General features: G+C 34.5%; 4 protein-coding genes across 4 annotated transcripts in view; 2 read left to right on the forward strand and 2 right to left on the reverse strand.

The window, feature by feature from the left end:
- LOC104741493 overlaps positions 1-795 on the forward strand; it is a gene marked incomplete in the record, with an annotated part of 1739 nt that extends 944 nt beyond the window's left edge. The window contains 2 exon segments of the mRNA XM_010462371.2: positions 94-205; positions 476-795. Coding sequence (XP_010460673.1) covers positions 94-205; positions 476-605 — 242 coding nt within the window.
- Positions 1127-2049, forward strand: LOC104741495. Its single transcript, XM_010462373.2, has one exon. It carries the CDS (start codon positions 1499-1501, stop codon positions 2003-2005), a length of 507 nt encoding a protein of 168 aa, XP_010460675.1. The 5' UTR covers positions 1127-1498; the 3' UTR covers positions 2006-2049.
- On the reverse strand, positions 2199-5273 carry LOC104741494 (protein trichome birefringence-like 38). Its single transcript, XM_010462372.1, has 5 exons — positions 4850-5273; positions 4226-4397; positions 3147-3325; positions 2844-3002; positions 2199-2717 (listed from the first exon to the last, which is right to left on the reverse strand). The coding sequence occupies exons 1-5, from the start codon at positions 5203-5205 to the stop codon at positions 2429-2431; spliced, it is 1155 nt and encodes a 384-aa protein (XP_010460674.1). The 5' UTR covers positions 5206-5273; the 3' UTR covers positions 2199-2428.
- Positions 12228-14927, reverse strand: part of LOC104741496 (factor of DNA methylation 1-like) — a 3476-nt gene continuing 776 nt past the window's right edge. Inside the window, exons 3-8 of the mRNA XM_010462375.2 lie at positions 14425-14815; positions 14209-14319; positions 13907-14061; positions 13414-13551; positions 12881-13090; positions 12228-12641 (exon numbers count right to left, since the gene is read on the reverse strand). Of these exons, the coding sequence (XP_010460677.1) occupies positions 12441-12641; positions 12881-13090; positions 13414-13551; positions 13907-14061; positions 14209-14319; positions 14425-14815 (1206 nt within the window). The 3' untranslated portion in view covers positions 12228-12440. The remainder of the gene's footprint in view (positions 12642-12880; positions 13091-13413; positions 13552-13906; positions 14062-14208; positions 14320-14424; positions 14816-14927) is intronic.

A 14927-nucleotide genomic window follows, 5' to 3' on the forward strand; every position in this document is an offset into this window, starting at 1 on the left:
CCCCCCCCCCAAAAAAAAAAAACAACACTCTCCTCCTTTTATGAATCTGTTCTGAAACGATCTGTATAATTGAAAATTGTGTTGTTGACGAAGGTTCGATTCCTGGAGTTTCATTTGGGGAAATGAAGTTGCAGATAAAGCTTGGAGTGCCTCGTTCTCTTCATCACCAACTTGATCTCGACAAGGTTAAGTCTATCTTCCCATAGTAAGTTTCCCCCCTCCTAAAGTAACCAACCTCTATACCATAGAGTTCCTCTATAATTGGAGTTGAGAATTTGCTTTGTAGATAGATATGAGTTACTAATATGTTTTGGAAGGTTGAAGTTGGATTGAGATTCCATGTCAAAACATTTCAGATGGAACCACCATCTTATCTTATAGATGTAGTAGTACTGGATAACATCTATCTTGTGTTACTTAATCTTGGAGAGTCGGATTCGTTCTTTTTAACGGTTGGTTGCATTTCTCTATGAAGCGGGAAGATTGTTAATGTGGAAGTGGTGGATGGAGGACTGATTTGCTCGAGCGGCGTTCTAGTCGAAGAAATGGGTGATAAAAACGAAGATTGCTACATAGTGAATGTCGCAGTTTACGTTGGCTACTAGTCTCTTCTTCCTTGTGTGTGTCTGTTTGATCCCGAGCCGACTTCATCCTCGTCGTAGAACATTGCAGTCACTTTTAGTTGTATATTTTTGATGTCCAAACCAATTTGGCTTAGGCTTTGCATCAACAATATCTCATATTTTTCTGTTAAAAACATGGCTTATGAGAAAAAATGTTACACACTCTTTCGTAGGGCTGGGCATTCGGGTAACCCGTTCGGGTTCGGGTATTACCCATTCGGGTTCGGGTAAACGGGTTTAGAAAAATAGAACCCATTGGGTATTTTTAGATATATGGGTTCGGTTCGGTTTGGGTACTATCGGTTTCGGGTCGGTTTGGGTTACAAATTTTAGAACCCGATTAGTACCCGAACTACCGGGTACCCGAAAAAATATAATTAAATTTAAATAAATTTAGTTAAATTTTGACTTACATAACAAAATATTTTAGATATTTTGATTATTTTTTTAGGTATAAAACTAAATTATAATCATAATTTTGGGGTAATTGTATTATATTAATGATAAATATTATAAATATGTTTATATGTTCGGATTTAATGGGTACCCAAACGGGTATCGGGTATTAACCGACCCTAACTCGAACTCACGGGTATTAAAAAATAGAATCCAATAAGGTTTTATAGGCAAACCCGTACCCAACCCGAATCCGGTTTTTTGGATCAGGTTCCGGATTGGATATTCGGGTATGGTTTTTATCTCCAGGCCTACTCTTTCGACTTTCTTAACTGGATGTAGCATTTTAGTGTAGTGCGTGTTCATTGTAAAATGAGCGGGAAATTTTTCCCTCCTTAAAACCTAAAAAAGTTCTATAGCTTTTAAAGGTTAAGTATACATATGAAACAGTAAAAAACAAGATTTGCAGAGAGAACGAAATGAAAGGGAATAAGAAGATTAGTTCGATCTTCGATGTATCTGCGTCTCAGGAGGTTTATCTACAGAGATGTGGCTTCGCCGTACCAGGTCAACCACCTCCAGATTCCGATCCCTCCGTCGGAGTCTCGCAGCCGCCGTTAAACGACGGAACCGCATCTCACCCTGCGTCGTCCGATGATTCAGAGACGGATAGTGTGATAGGTTCGGGATTTGATGAGGAGGTTGCAGTGGAGAGTGAAGCGATTCGATTCGTCTCCCCGGTGGAAAGCACGGAGGAGGAGGAGAATGCTACAGATCCGACCGTCGAGGTCGCGGCGGAGAAGCTGAGGGATGTTTCTAGAGATGATGAGAGGTTTGGGAAGAAGAAACTTAAGATTCCTTTGAGGGATGTTGTAAAAGCCATAGTTATGAATTCGAAGAACACAGAGGAAGAAGAAGACGAAGACAAAGAGATTGAGAAGATGAGCTGCGTTCAAATCCTCTTGCAAAAAGGATTCAAATTTTGAAGGTGATCTCAATGTTTTCCCCCAAATCAGAACTGCTCTTAGACTTAGTGAAATCAAGTGTTAATCTAGGGTTCTTCATGGTCATCTCTGTTTGTCAGTTTGTGGTAGTCTTACAGAACAGCTTTCCTCTTATAATGAGAATGTCTCTTTTGTTATTAATCTGTTTCTAATGATGCATCATCACACAACAATATCACACTACTAAGACGGTTTTAAGATTTTATTGTTTTGTTTCTCCCACACGACAAATAATAGGCGCTTTACAATCCTTCATCTTCTTTATGCATCTAGTAGTTGTAGTCTTCTTCACGTAAAACTCCTCTCCAAAGGAAACTGTCAGATTCTTTTTTGCACCTCTAAGAATTGTAATTTACAGAATTAAGGTGTTTTGTTTTGACTTTCTTTATAATTCTTAAAACACTTTCACATGGAAAGCGCTGCGTAGAGAAGTTGGTTCCATGTATCAGGCAACCCGGGGAGGCACCAATGGCTGCAATCTGTTCCTCCATCGCCACCATAAGAAGATGGATGAGCATCTTTTCTCAACTGAGACAATGTGGTGATGTCAAGCAAGAACACTGGCTTTTTCATTGAACTCAATACTTTGGATACAACTCCTGCAGCTGGTGGCTGACCACTTGGGTAACTTGATCCACCTAACGGTTGCATTTGCCCACTACAACTCTTCCTTGGCTCGTTCCATTCCCTTCCCCTGTCACCCACAAGAAAAACACATTAGTTTTTTGAAATTTCTTTTCTCAAACCGCAAAACAATGTGACATAATTAGATCTCGATCGTTTCTTTCGTTTGAAACCATCGCAACTTTAGTGGACTTACTCGTAATGGGTGGGCGAAATTCCTTGGAAGAAAACTCGAGTTTTTGTTGTGTCGACGTTTTGATCAACCCATCGTGCCCAAGTGCTAAGTCCTTTATAGAAAGCATCAAGACGGTTCATGTCCCTCACCAAAGACGACCCATCTCGAATATAGTCCCACCTAAATTCATATAACAACAAAAGATAAATAAATACAGATTAAAGATAAAAGAAAACTAAAATAAAACCAATTAACGATTATCATTGAGTTATAATAAAGCAGTAGATTTAGATGAAATAGGTTGTTTATATTTATGGCACGGACCCTTGAGATTGGCCTTTATGAGTCCACCAATGCCAAGAGTTGAAAACAAGAACGTCCGTGTTTTTCCAAACATCCGCACCTCCATCAATGGCACCAAGGTTAAGCACACGCCCTACTCTCTCTTTCGCTATATCCACTATGTACGGTGTTCTATATAGATTCAACGTCACACCATATTCCTGTAGTTTTATATAACAATAGCAAAGCAACCAGATTCAAGATTTTATAATAGACTATTCAAAATATATAATTTCCATTACAAAGAAGAGAGTTATTAAATGAAAGAAAAAAGGTTTCTCTTAACAAAGAGAATAGTAGTATAAAGTAGACAGAGGGAACAATAAAGAACAAGTTGGACTGTTGGAGTTGTTTTAGTGTACCTTTTTCATTTGTTTTCATTGTTATTTTTGGTAAAACATTTTTGAATTATTAAAAGTAATACCATGAACAAATAAAAAGAGACAAAATTTCATAGCATAGTGGTAAGAAAATAGTGTACGAATTATATTTTTTAATTTATAAATAAATAAATATAAAAAGAGTTTGGAGGTCCATATCAAGTGAAGTAGACTAGTCATTTCATATTGTTTTCAGTTTCGTAATGTGATAAAGGACTTTGCACAATTCTGGTAAAGATAAAAAATAGCTTTCGAATGAAGGAAAAACATATCAAAGTTTGCAAGAAATCCCTAAGAAAAATTTATAGTGTTCTATCGAATCTTTCTATACTTAATAATAATACTCCCCCTATGCGTCACTTTTCTCATAATCAAAATTAGTAGCTGAAGAATCAAATAATTCAACAAAGTTTTTAAAAGATAATAAGCAAGTGGATGTGATCACCAACAACCATATGTTTAATAAGCATTATTAGCACTAAAACAGCTTTTTCAATTCTTTCTTAAATGACGAATTATATTATATAGTCCGTGACTAATACCATTCAATATTAATGACAGCCAGTTCAATTTTACGTTAATGACAACTATTCGTCGTGAGGTTTGATAATTAGATTTTGTTTTTATCCAAAGAACACAGATTATTTATATATAACTTTTTTTTTAAGGAAAGAAAGAGACCTGGAAAGTGAGAGAAGAGAGTGGGGTACGCTTGGTAAAAGTGGTCTTGGCGTTTGGTACCGACGCATGGATCATACAGCCCAACGATTCCCACATGTTTAGACTCAGTGAGTCTCCCACGAACATGATTCGCTTCCCTCTGTATTTCCTCAGAAACGCCGCACCGTCGAACCTATAATTACGTAATTAACAATTCATCATCGTGCATTTTTTACGTATAAATTAATTTAGTTTAACATAAGTTGATGCCTTGATGGTATCTCTCTTTTCTCTATTCTTGATATCACAGAATCCACTTAATTACTTTTATTATAATAGTAATATAAACAATCCTTTTCATTTGTGAAAAGAACCCACGTTTCTTTAAACATAAGTACATATTATCAACACCAACTTCTAGTTAATTATACAATATATAATATGTATATATATATAGGAAAAAACACATTTTGAAATAATAATTATTGTGCTATATCATGCAAAGATTGTGAGATTTTCGAAATATCCTCCAACAAATTCTTGTGGTTTTTCCCAATTTTACTGTTTAGTTAAAACATTTTGAGCTATTGTAAACATATAGAGAGAGTGAACTTTAATAGTAAATTATGTGTATAGAGTAGAAACCTTGGTATGGCGCAAGACTCAGGTTGCCAAGAGTACTTGAGGAACTGTTTGTCTGGTCGGCCGAACTTGAGACAGTCAAACTCGCCGTCGATGAAAGGACACGTGGACGAATCGTAGAAAGGGTAAGAAGCATCGAACACCCATCGGCCTTGGAACAAGTTACATCCTGATGCTCTTCTCTGCTTCTTCCCTCTCAGTGACGACATCCCACCGTCGCCGGAACCAGCCGTGCTGTTGTGGCCGTTCACAAGGAGTACTGTCTTGTCCGAAGCAAAGGCCTCCTCGGCTCCCGACAAGATTGTGACTGTTAGAAGTGGAAGAAAAAGAAGAAAGAGAGAGATGAGTTTGGAACCCATCTTTTTTTTTATGAAACAAATAATACTATCTAAGGTTTTGGGTTTTTGTGAGGAAGCTTGTTGATGGGTTCAAGCTTTTATACACATTTGTCTGTATATATATGTATATGCATATACATATAGTATATTATTACGAATAAATATATATTTTACAAAAATATGTATATATATAGATATTTATATATTTTACAAATATGTATACATATTTCTTAATGTGCTTTAAATAAATATATATTTTTTTGGTTTAATGTGAAGATAAATAAATATTTATATTTTAGTGTACACAATTTGACAATTAAGTCGATATTACTCGGCTCCTAATGCTAAGGACGTAAAGTTGTTATAGTTTTGGGTTCGAGTTTACCGTGTACAAACGTTTGACATGGACTACTCAGTCACTTATGTTTCGGTGAAATCGGGATATCTAACTATTAAGATCTTTAGCCTTATGAGTTATGTTAGAGCTTTAGTAGAATAAAATTTTTGTGATTAAAATTATGCATCTATAATGTAAATTTTTGATATTTCAATCTTTACTATATATGGCTTGGCGTAAGTTTATAATGTTCTTTTTTTTTTCTTTTTTTTTTGGTGGGAAAAATAGGTTGCTTGAAGAAACTTGCATTATGTAGTTGGTGTCTTGTTAAGCAACAGAATGTAATCCTTTGTTTTTGTAGAGAGCGACATTAATAAATTGACATCCGAAAGGTGTTAAGTCCATCTCATTGTTAGTTTTAGTCTTAAATCAGCGCTGTAAGTGTTACTTAATATGAGACGAATGCAGAGTAATTAACATAAGCTAATTAGGTACATACAATGTATCTATGTTTGGTAATATTTAATCAAAAGACTAGTCATGTAACTAAATGTCGATGTAAACAAGCTTTCGCTAGTGATGATAATGAACAAAAGATAATCCGGATCTAATAAAAAGTCGGTAACGAGAGTGCATTTTATAAAAAAAATTATAATCGGCGGTCGGAGACAGTTCATGTTAAACTTTTTGGTTCAATTGTTTAAAAAGACAGAATCACTTTATAGAGTAGAGGACAAATGTGAGTTTTCACCGTCGTGGGTTCACAAGTCACATGAAGAAAACACGTATGTTGGGTAGTGTAGTATGTTGTACATTATGCATAATACATGTGTATGGTATGTCTATGGCAGAGAGAAAGATCATGGAAGGATATGGGAAAGACTCATGAGTGGAAAGTGGTGCAGGCTTTGTCTTCCTAGGGAATCTAAAAAAACAAATTCTAGCAACTATCTATATACTGTATCTTTTTAAACAACTTGTTACTGTAAGGATTTTTTATACGACTACACAGAGAACATTTCGACAATTTAAAAGATGATTAAGAAAACCCAACAATTTAGCATTACGTAAATGTCTAGCCAACTTCATGATAACAGTCTGGATTAATAGTCAAATCATTAAATACCTTTTAAAAATACTAAAATTTACACAAAAATCATTATATATACTTATTTCTTAAGACTACGTTCAATTTTGTTCCGTCGGAGTTAAAATAAATTTTAAACAAAGTCTTAGTTGTCAAAAGATTATAATACTTTTTCTACCCTGAATTATTTGTTGGTAGATTGTTCATACTTCATATAAGACCTTAGATCGCAAAATTTGAATGAGTTCATAAAATAAACAAGTTTAATAATCATAGATTATTAACTTGTTTTTAGAATTGAAGATATAGTATTAGATGTAATAATTGATAAATAGCTAAAACCCAATCATGTGAAATTGAGGCCTAATCATAGTTATGATGTCAAACTTTACCATTAGACATGTAACTATATTATAGGGTCAGTTCATATTAAGCTGTGTACTTTTAATTAGACTCACTAAATGAATATGTTGTGTATGCAATTCATATAGTATAAGTTTATCCCACTTACTATAAAATCGGACATCAAGTCTATTTCGCATCATTACTCTTCCATAAATTGTTGAATCAAAGTTTTCTATATTAATCTATTAATGTCTGACGAGAAAACAAAGTATATATATATTTGACTTAAGAAAAAAAAGAGTAGAGTATTTACTTGGGGTACGATTCCACGAACGACGAAAAAGGTTTACATGGACCGTGGACATTCCGTTGGTCTGCAGGTCACGGGAACAACTTAATCATTTTTCATCAATCTTCACATGCTTCTACGCCATCTGCTGTGAGATCAGATTACTTTATTTTGTGTCACAAACATTAAAAATTATATACAAGATTTGAGACAGTACAAGACAGGTAATATTAGTTGGCTGTTTCTTCGTTTTTTTTTCTTAAAACACAATGCTTAGTTTTGTTTTGTTTCCAGTATGGCGATAAATAAATAATGTGATGAATTTCGCATATACAAAAAAAAAATTTACCTTATATGTATACGGGAAAATAATCTTACTATACTGTTATTACGTGTAGAAATAATCTTAACATGCAATCGATTCTATATACATTAAGAAGTGATACTGTCGGATGATACAGGTTTATACTGGACTCCATTATTTAAGAGGTGATTGAGTAAATATTAGTTATTAATCAGTCATATGATCTTCTGATTGATTTTGTTCTAAATAACATTCTCTCTTTCCTGAGTTCACTAGCTATGTACATTAGACAATGTGTTTTCTAGAAAGGAAAAAAAAAAGACCAAATAATTTCTTTGCTGTCAAGCAACTATAAAAATTGTACCAATGCAACCAATCATTCCCCTGCTAACAATCATAATATTTTATATTGCCGAATCATCTCGACTGTCATCTTCAAGCAATGTTTTCAACTTTGGTATTTCCTAGCTATTTTATGATATTTTCGATAGGATTTTGGCTTTTTATTTCTTTTTCTATTTGTGAACGAGAGATTGTGAAGGAACCTTCAAAGCAAGTGCTTGCAAAAGTTGACACGTAGGGGAATTTGGATAATTTTATCTATTTTGTCTACGTTATTTGTTGCAAAGTACTTGGAATATTTAGTTCTCGAAAAAGATTTACAAGAATTAAGAGTTCGTACTATTGTTTGTCTCTCTGTGTCACGGACGGCGGCTCTCGTGAGACTTTTCTAGTTTATATAACGGACAAAAATAACTATGTGGTCTTAATAGGCTTTTGTTAAAATCACCGGGCTACATATTGAAAACATGAATTCGAAGTTGTTGCCCTGAACCATAGGGTTTTGTTAAGTTTTTTTTTATAAGGATTTGTGTGGTACTTGTTAACTTATTATGATTAAGTGGTCAAAGATCACAAAAATGATGTCGTATAAAAGCATGATGAATATAATATCACGTTAATTGATGAAATTATCATCGTCAAATAATTATTTTAGCAATTTATTGTTTTCCTATTGCTAATTATAATTTAAACCAATATAGAATCGGCTGTTATCCCTACATAGCAACTGATTCTAATAAATTTCAAGGTTATTTTGTTATATTTGAATATTTGCGTTCTATAGTTTATTAATCGAGAGCGATTGTATGAAATATGAACTCGAGAGAAATAAAGTAAGATAAAATTTTACAAACCATAGAAATCTTACATTTTCGTGCATATAGTGATAGAGATCTCGCTCTTCTGATTTTTTGTCTTGTAAATTTTTGTTCTTCAAATTTAGCTAACCTAACTATTTCTATAATATAATTTAACTAACATGAATATGTATGTTGACAAAAACAAAATCACATACACACACATATCTCCCTACGAGTGCACCGCACCGCACCATGCAGGTCTGAACCATATTGGTCAACTAAAATAGATAGGCCATTTTGGGGTCTCATGAGGCTCGTTTATTGGGTTCCACACACGTTGCTCCAATGAGTGGAGCTTTTGTTTGGTGGCCAACGTTGCTTCTAGGTAATGCTTACCCAAGTTCCGTATCCACTAATACAACTATTTTATATATTTTGATATTACAATATACTCGATCGATTAAGTAACATCTTCTTTCTTTTTCCTTCTAATATAGAACACAAATCATAAAGTTGGACTTTGCCAAAAGCAAAAAACAAAAATTTGGACGAAGTGATAGTTTTTTTCTTATTGTTCTCTATAAGATTTTATTATGTGGTTTAGAGTTAGAGATTTCAGTGGAGATGTCAGGGTGGTGGATTCAACAAAAGCTTTGTTCATGCGCGTGAAATGTAGTTAATGGATCATTTAGGTCATGGATCCATTGTCATTAGACATACTTTTTCAGAGCCACTACAAAAAATTTGATTTTTTTAGCGAATACATACTCTAATAGTTAGTTTAGATCTCAGCTTCGGATTTTGATCACACAAAAAATGATTAAAAGATTAATGCTAAGTGATATATGCAATTGGTACAACAACTGTCAAATGGATGTGACAACGAAAAATTTAGTTGTGTTTTAATGTAAATTATATACAGAAAGCGCAATCCATAAATTATTATGGGGAGTATATTACGGTTTGTATATTGCTTGTGAGCGGCGGATACCGCGGTTGGAACTTGAGCTAGATTCAGAGATGGTGATTGACTTTCTTCAAGCAGGGATCAGTGATGCTCATCCATTGTCTTTCCTAGTACGCCTGTCCCACGACTTTTTATCAAGGGACTGGATAGTCCGTATATCGCACGTCCATAGGGAAGCTAATCGTCTTGCTGACGGATTAGCGAACTATGCTTTTTCTTTATCTTTCGGTTTTCATTTGTTGGAGTCTGTTCCAGATTGTGTCAAGTTTTGTTTGCTTGAGAATGTTAGTGGAACTATGTTCCCAAGACAATTTAGATTGTAATTTTATATGTTCTGAATAAAGTTAGGGAGGCTCCCTCTTCCTACCAAAAAAAGAACATAAATAAATCATATTGGTTTCATAACATAAAATAAATCATAATGTTTTCATAAAAATAAGGATGTTTGATATATTAATCCTAGACCTTAAACTGAAAGAACCATATAAAATCTATAGATAAATAAATCAAAGAGATATAGAGAAGTTTGAAAGATCTTATTATATATTTAATAATATTGGTAAAATAATAGAATTTTTTTATACAACTAGAGAATTGTGCATATCCGAAGTAGATAATATACAAGATATTGTTATACACAAAAAAATATATGGCCACTGTTATGCATAATTAATTATACAACTAGAAAGATAGTCACGTTCACGTACGTACGAGAGAGATTACTTGTCATTCCAGATTGGCTGCTGTGCTAAATGTACATACTGGTTATTTAGATAAGATATGTCTTTATTTAGACAATGATTTTATAGTTATCTTTTTATATATTATATAGATAATTATGCTATTCCAAGTGTGGCTTGTAGAGTGTATCAATTAACAAATGTGGAACAAACTTCGCTCCGCAGTTCCTCTTTCCTTCAACTGTCAATTATTTAACTATCCAGTTGACAATTGATAGATGAACAACTATCTAACTTAAAAATCTTTGCTTTAAAAAAAAACGATGATATTTAGGAATCCAAAAAAAATACACGCAAAAATATCACAAATGTGCTTATATGAATGAGAGTGGGTAGTTCAAGAATCTTCATTCATCAGTTTAATGATATTTCAAGAATGATTATATTGAAAATAAATCTATAGAGTGTTCGATATATTTTTAGAAATTAAACTCGGGTATGTGGGCTAGTGAAAGCTTTGGTTAGCGTAGTACGTACGGTCATATTATATACATAACAGTTCAAGAATATATATTTTTTTTTTTGCACTCCAAATAAAAATAGAAGAATTGAAAAGTATTATAATGTTCGTTTGTATAATTTGATATTTTTGGATTTTATATACCACTACTCATCAGTGGACTAAAGCTTGGGAGATAATAATGATGACAAATCGAATACAGGAAACGAAAAGTCAACCTAGTTGTGATTTGTGAAGTACTGTAGTAGTGGTGGGCTTTATTAACCAACTTACAAATTTACAATACATCAACAATATGCTAATGTACGTCTCTTTGTTGCTTAGTGGTGACACCATATATGACAATACCTCTCTTTTTCAGTTACATCATCATGGACCTGTCGGTCGATTTTACAAGATATCAACTCTTCTTTTGTTTCTGTTTACTTGAGTACTTCATCTAGTTAATACATTCGTATCACAAATGTTCATTTGCTCACAGACTCACAGTGACAGCCATAACCAAAAGCTTATGTTGTAGAAAGGAAACATATATATATATATCCGTGTAAAAATTTTCCAATAATTGAGAAATGCGTTTGAAATAGATGCACATTCGTTATAGACAACCTTGTATGTTTGAAAGTTTAATTACTAGCTTTCCATTAGCAAATTAATTTGTGTTCATAATTTTTGAACGTTTCCTTGTTGAACTATTGTTGGTGAAGTTTTTTCTTACCATTGCTAAAAGTATGGGTACAATAATTCTGCTTTCAGGAAACAAATAAAGACACAACGCACGTAAAAAATACGATGGAGGAACTGGCAGGTCAGACGTTTGAATATATGACTAATATGAGATACTCCAACGTAACATGGACCGTCTGAATAAATAATACACTCAATGTCAGAAGAAATCAAAACACATAGGACAAACACGAGTCTGATGGCACAGGACACAAACCATTCGTTTAGTCTTTAGATAAGTGTATAAGGGACAACTGCTCATTAGTTAGAAAATTCAAACCTTATTTTAATAGAAACAACAAATAAAAGTCCAAATCTTTGAAAATGTCTATTTAAGATTATTTGTTTATAAAAAGTTACAATTACCTTCACAATAATTCAAGTGATTAAGACTCTAAATTTTCGTTTTTGTCCTAGATGTCAAATTCGTGGACCGCCTTGATTGATCCTACGCAAAAGCCAAAGCTAATACAAAGACAACTTAATTACCCCGATCAACCACCTAGAAACAACAAGTCAGGACTACCATACGTGAGAACTGATGAGTTACCACTACAGTACAAGTGGGGGATTGATCTATCTTTCATGTCAGCATGTAACCGTGTAATGTCAAAACCGAGGGATGTAACTGTGTAAAACCAAAATAAATGGTTATGGTACCTAGAATATTGATATATAAACGATTATGGTACCTAGAATATTTATGCCAATACCAAAACATGAGTAGAAAGACCACGACCCGAATTTCTAATCCTCGGTCAAAGGTTGTGCAGCGTATGTAAATTTAAACCAGCACATTACATAAGTTAGCTCTATATTAACTGCCGAAGATATAGCACACCTTTCAGATTCTTCTGCGTTATTTGATGTTGTTCGAAATAAATTCAATCACTTCCTGAAGTGTTGCTTTCCTTTCTTCTTTGAAGTTCCAAAGTTCTCGGATTCCACTTGCATTATACTCATTCATCTCCTCGAGTACTGTTTTAACTGCCTTATGTACCTCTTCCCCCCACTCTCCTTTAAGCTTTTTCAACTGCTCATCCTCTTCGTCTACCACTTCCTGTAACCAAAACAAAGTACCTCCATTACTGCTAACACTCACAGGAAGTTCCACCAGTCTTTTCTCCCTCTTATCCAACATATAGATGCAAGTATGAAGTATCACATTCACAGGTTTTTCCTTTGTATTTGATTAACCATTGGTGCAGAAGGGTAGACAAAGAAAGACCAGACACTAACAATCAATCCATGAGATAAAAGACTTGCAAAGTGGGATAGTGACAGTGTTAGAGAACATACTTTTGCTTTGTCCCCGGTTCCTTCCCTTTTAAACGGATGCCATGCTGAATCCTTGAGCTTCTCCTGCCATCTAGAGCAAAGGGTAGCAGCTTTAGCCGTAGCTTTATGTGCAGAATATTTCTTCTTGCAAACATTCAGGAAGGGCTTCTCATCAAGTTTTCCCATCAGTTTTATCCCGATATCGGTTTGAGCATCCAACTCAGGCCAACCCTGAAGAAAAGAGCTTTTCAAACCGTAAACAACATATATGAAACAACTTAATCACATCACTAGCAGGTTGGTCCACCTTATATTCATTCGTACATGCAGCAACGTATTAATAGACAATATAATGGAATAAGTCTCTGTCAATTTTATCATCGAGTCTTACATCAACAACCAGTTCATACAACTTGGGAGCTGTAATTGCAAATTGAAGATATCCAATAAACTATAGTGTTTGATCAAGTAAATGCCATTTCAGAAACGTAATAAAAAAAACAATTATTTAGGATTATTTTGTTACAAAAAGGAAGTGCATGAAAAAGATGTACCTCAATAAATACTTTCCGCGCTGCTTGCATGTCATTGCTTTGGCGTACTAGGTCTAGGTTCTTCATTTCCAGTACCTGTTTGGTCTCTAGGTGCTTCTCAAACTGACTAAACTTGTTCAAAACCTCTTTTGCCTCCATCTGAAGTTTAAGGAGAGAGGTTCAAACTCAAGACATAAATAAGGGAAGGCATTTTTCCTTGATTATGGAATTAACTATGAAATATACCTTATGCTTTTCTAGACGTTTTAACAGGCGTTCGTCAGGCTTCCCGACTGAATGTTCATATCATCATTCTGGACTGAAAAGCATAAGGTATATTTCATAGTTAATTATGAAATCAAGGAAAAATGTTCATACCTTATCCTTTTCGATTACCATTTCATATCTGGACTGAAATGTTCATATCATCATTCTGCCAAAGCAAGAAAATATGAAATGGTAATCGAAAAGGATAAATGCACCGACTGAATGTTTCTTATGTATCAATACTGACCATGAGTAGTAGCTTATTCTCTGCTTCATCAAAAAAATTTGCTTCCAATATTGAATCCAGCTTCTCCATCTCGGTGAATTTTTTCTCTAGCGCCTTTTTTTCTGCTATGATCCTCTCGATAATGAGAAGCAATTTCTGATCCATTTGCTTTCTTCCTGCACACAAACAAAAGAAAAAAGAAACCTTATTGACAAAAGTCTTCATTTTTCTCAGTGGGACTTAACCACTCACTACTTCAGACATATTCAGAAGATCAAAAAAGTTTACTCGAGGCCATCTGAAACAAGATGAAAGGTACTGACCTTCAACAGCAAGAGATGTGGCTTGTTCTAGGTTTGTAATGGAATTGGCATTAGCAGACACCCCGGTGAATGGTAACTTAAAGGGAAATGCACTATCTTGTCTGATAGACTCTGAAATTCCAAGGTCAACAGAATGATAAAACATTGATTGTGAAAGTCCTCGTATTGGCTAACATTGGTATCTTAATAACAAGGTAAAATGAGAACAATAGATACCTTTGACATTCAAATTGGTATGTGTTTCCCCCATGGTAGCATCGTCATTAGCATTTCGAATCAGAGATTCAAGAATTGAGAAGACCTGTCTCTTAGTCCTGACATGGTTAATGATTCCCGGTTTCAATCCAGTCAGCAAACCACTTGGAGTTGGTGCGGTAACATTATCTATCAGCTCCAGCTGTTGTTCTTTCCTAGGGACTTCGTCATCACCTTTGCTCTTATACTTTAGTGGCTTTCGCCGCATCGAATATAACTCACCCGATGACCCCGCCGCTGCACTGCTACAGAACTGAGAAGGACTTGCTTTTTCACCAACAGGAATTGATGAAAGGGAAGGCTCTGTTACTTGTCCTCCTCTTAACTCACAATTGTCCTTCTCCCCCGAAGTCTGAAAAATTTGGGATAAACCCCAGAGACCAACAACACAAAACCCATTAACAAATCGCAAAAATAAGCAAGTTTTGGACGAAGAGCCAAAAAAATGTAAGAAGTCATCGGGG

Source organism: Camelina sativa, chromosome 14 (assembly GCF_000633955.1).
Source record: "Camelina sativa cultivar DH55 chromosome 14, Cs, whole genome shotgun sequence".
NCBI lineage: Eukaryota > Viridiplantae > Streptophyta > Magnoliopsida > Brassicales > Brassicaceae > Camelina > Camelina sativa.

What these genes read in the sequence shown, in the direction of transcription:
- LOC104741495 (XM_010462373.2), top strand. Translation starts at nt 1,499, where the DNA reads ATGAAAGGGAATAAGAAGATTAGTTCGATCTTCGATGTATCTGCGTCT.
- LOC104741494 (XM_010462372.1), bottom strand. Translation starts at nt 5,205, where the DNA reads ATGGGTTCCAAACTCATCTCTCTCTTTCTTCTTTTTCTTCCACTTCTA. An exon ending in GAGTCTTGCGCCATACCAAG is followed by an intron (nt 4,398 to 4,849) that starts GTTTCTACTCTA and finishes ACGTAATTATAG; the next exon opens with GTTCGACGGTGCGGCGTTTC. An exon ending in CATAAAGGCCAATCTCAAGG is followed by an intron (nt 3,003 to 3,146) that starts GTCCGTGCCATA and finishes ATATGAATTTAG; the next exon opens with GTGGGACTATATTCGAGATG.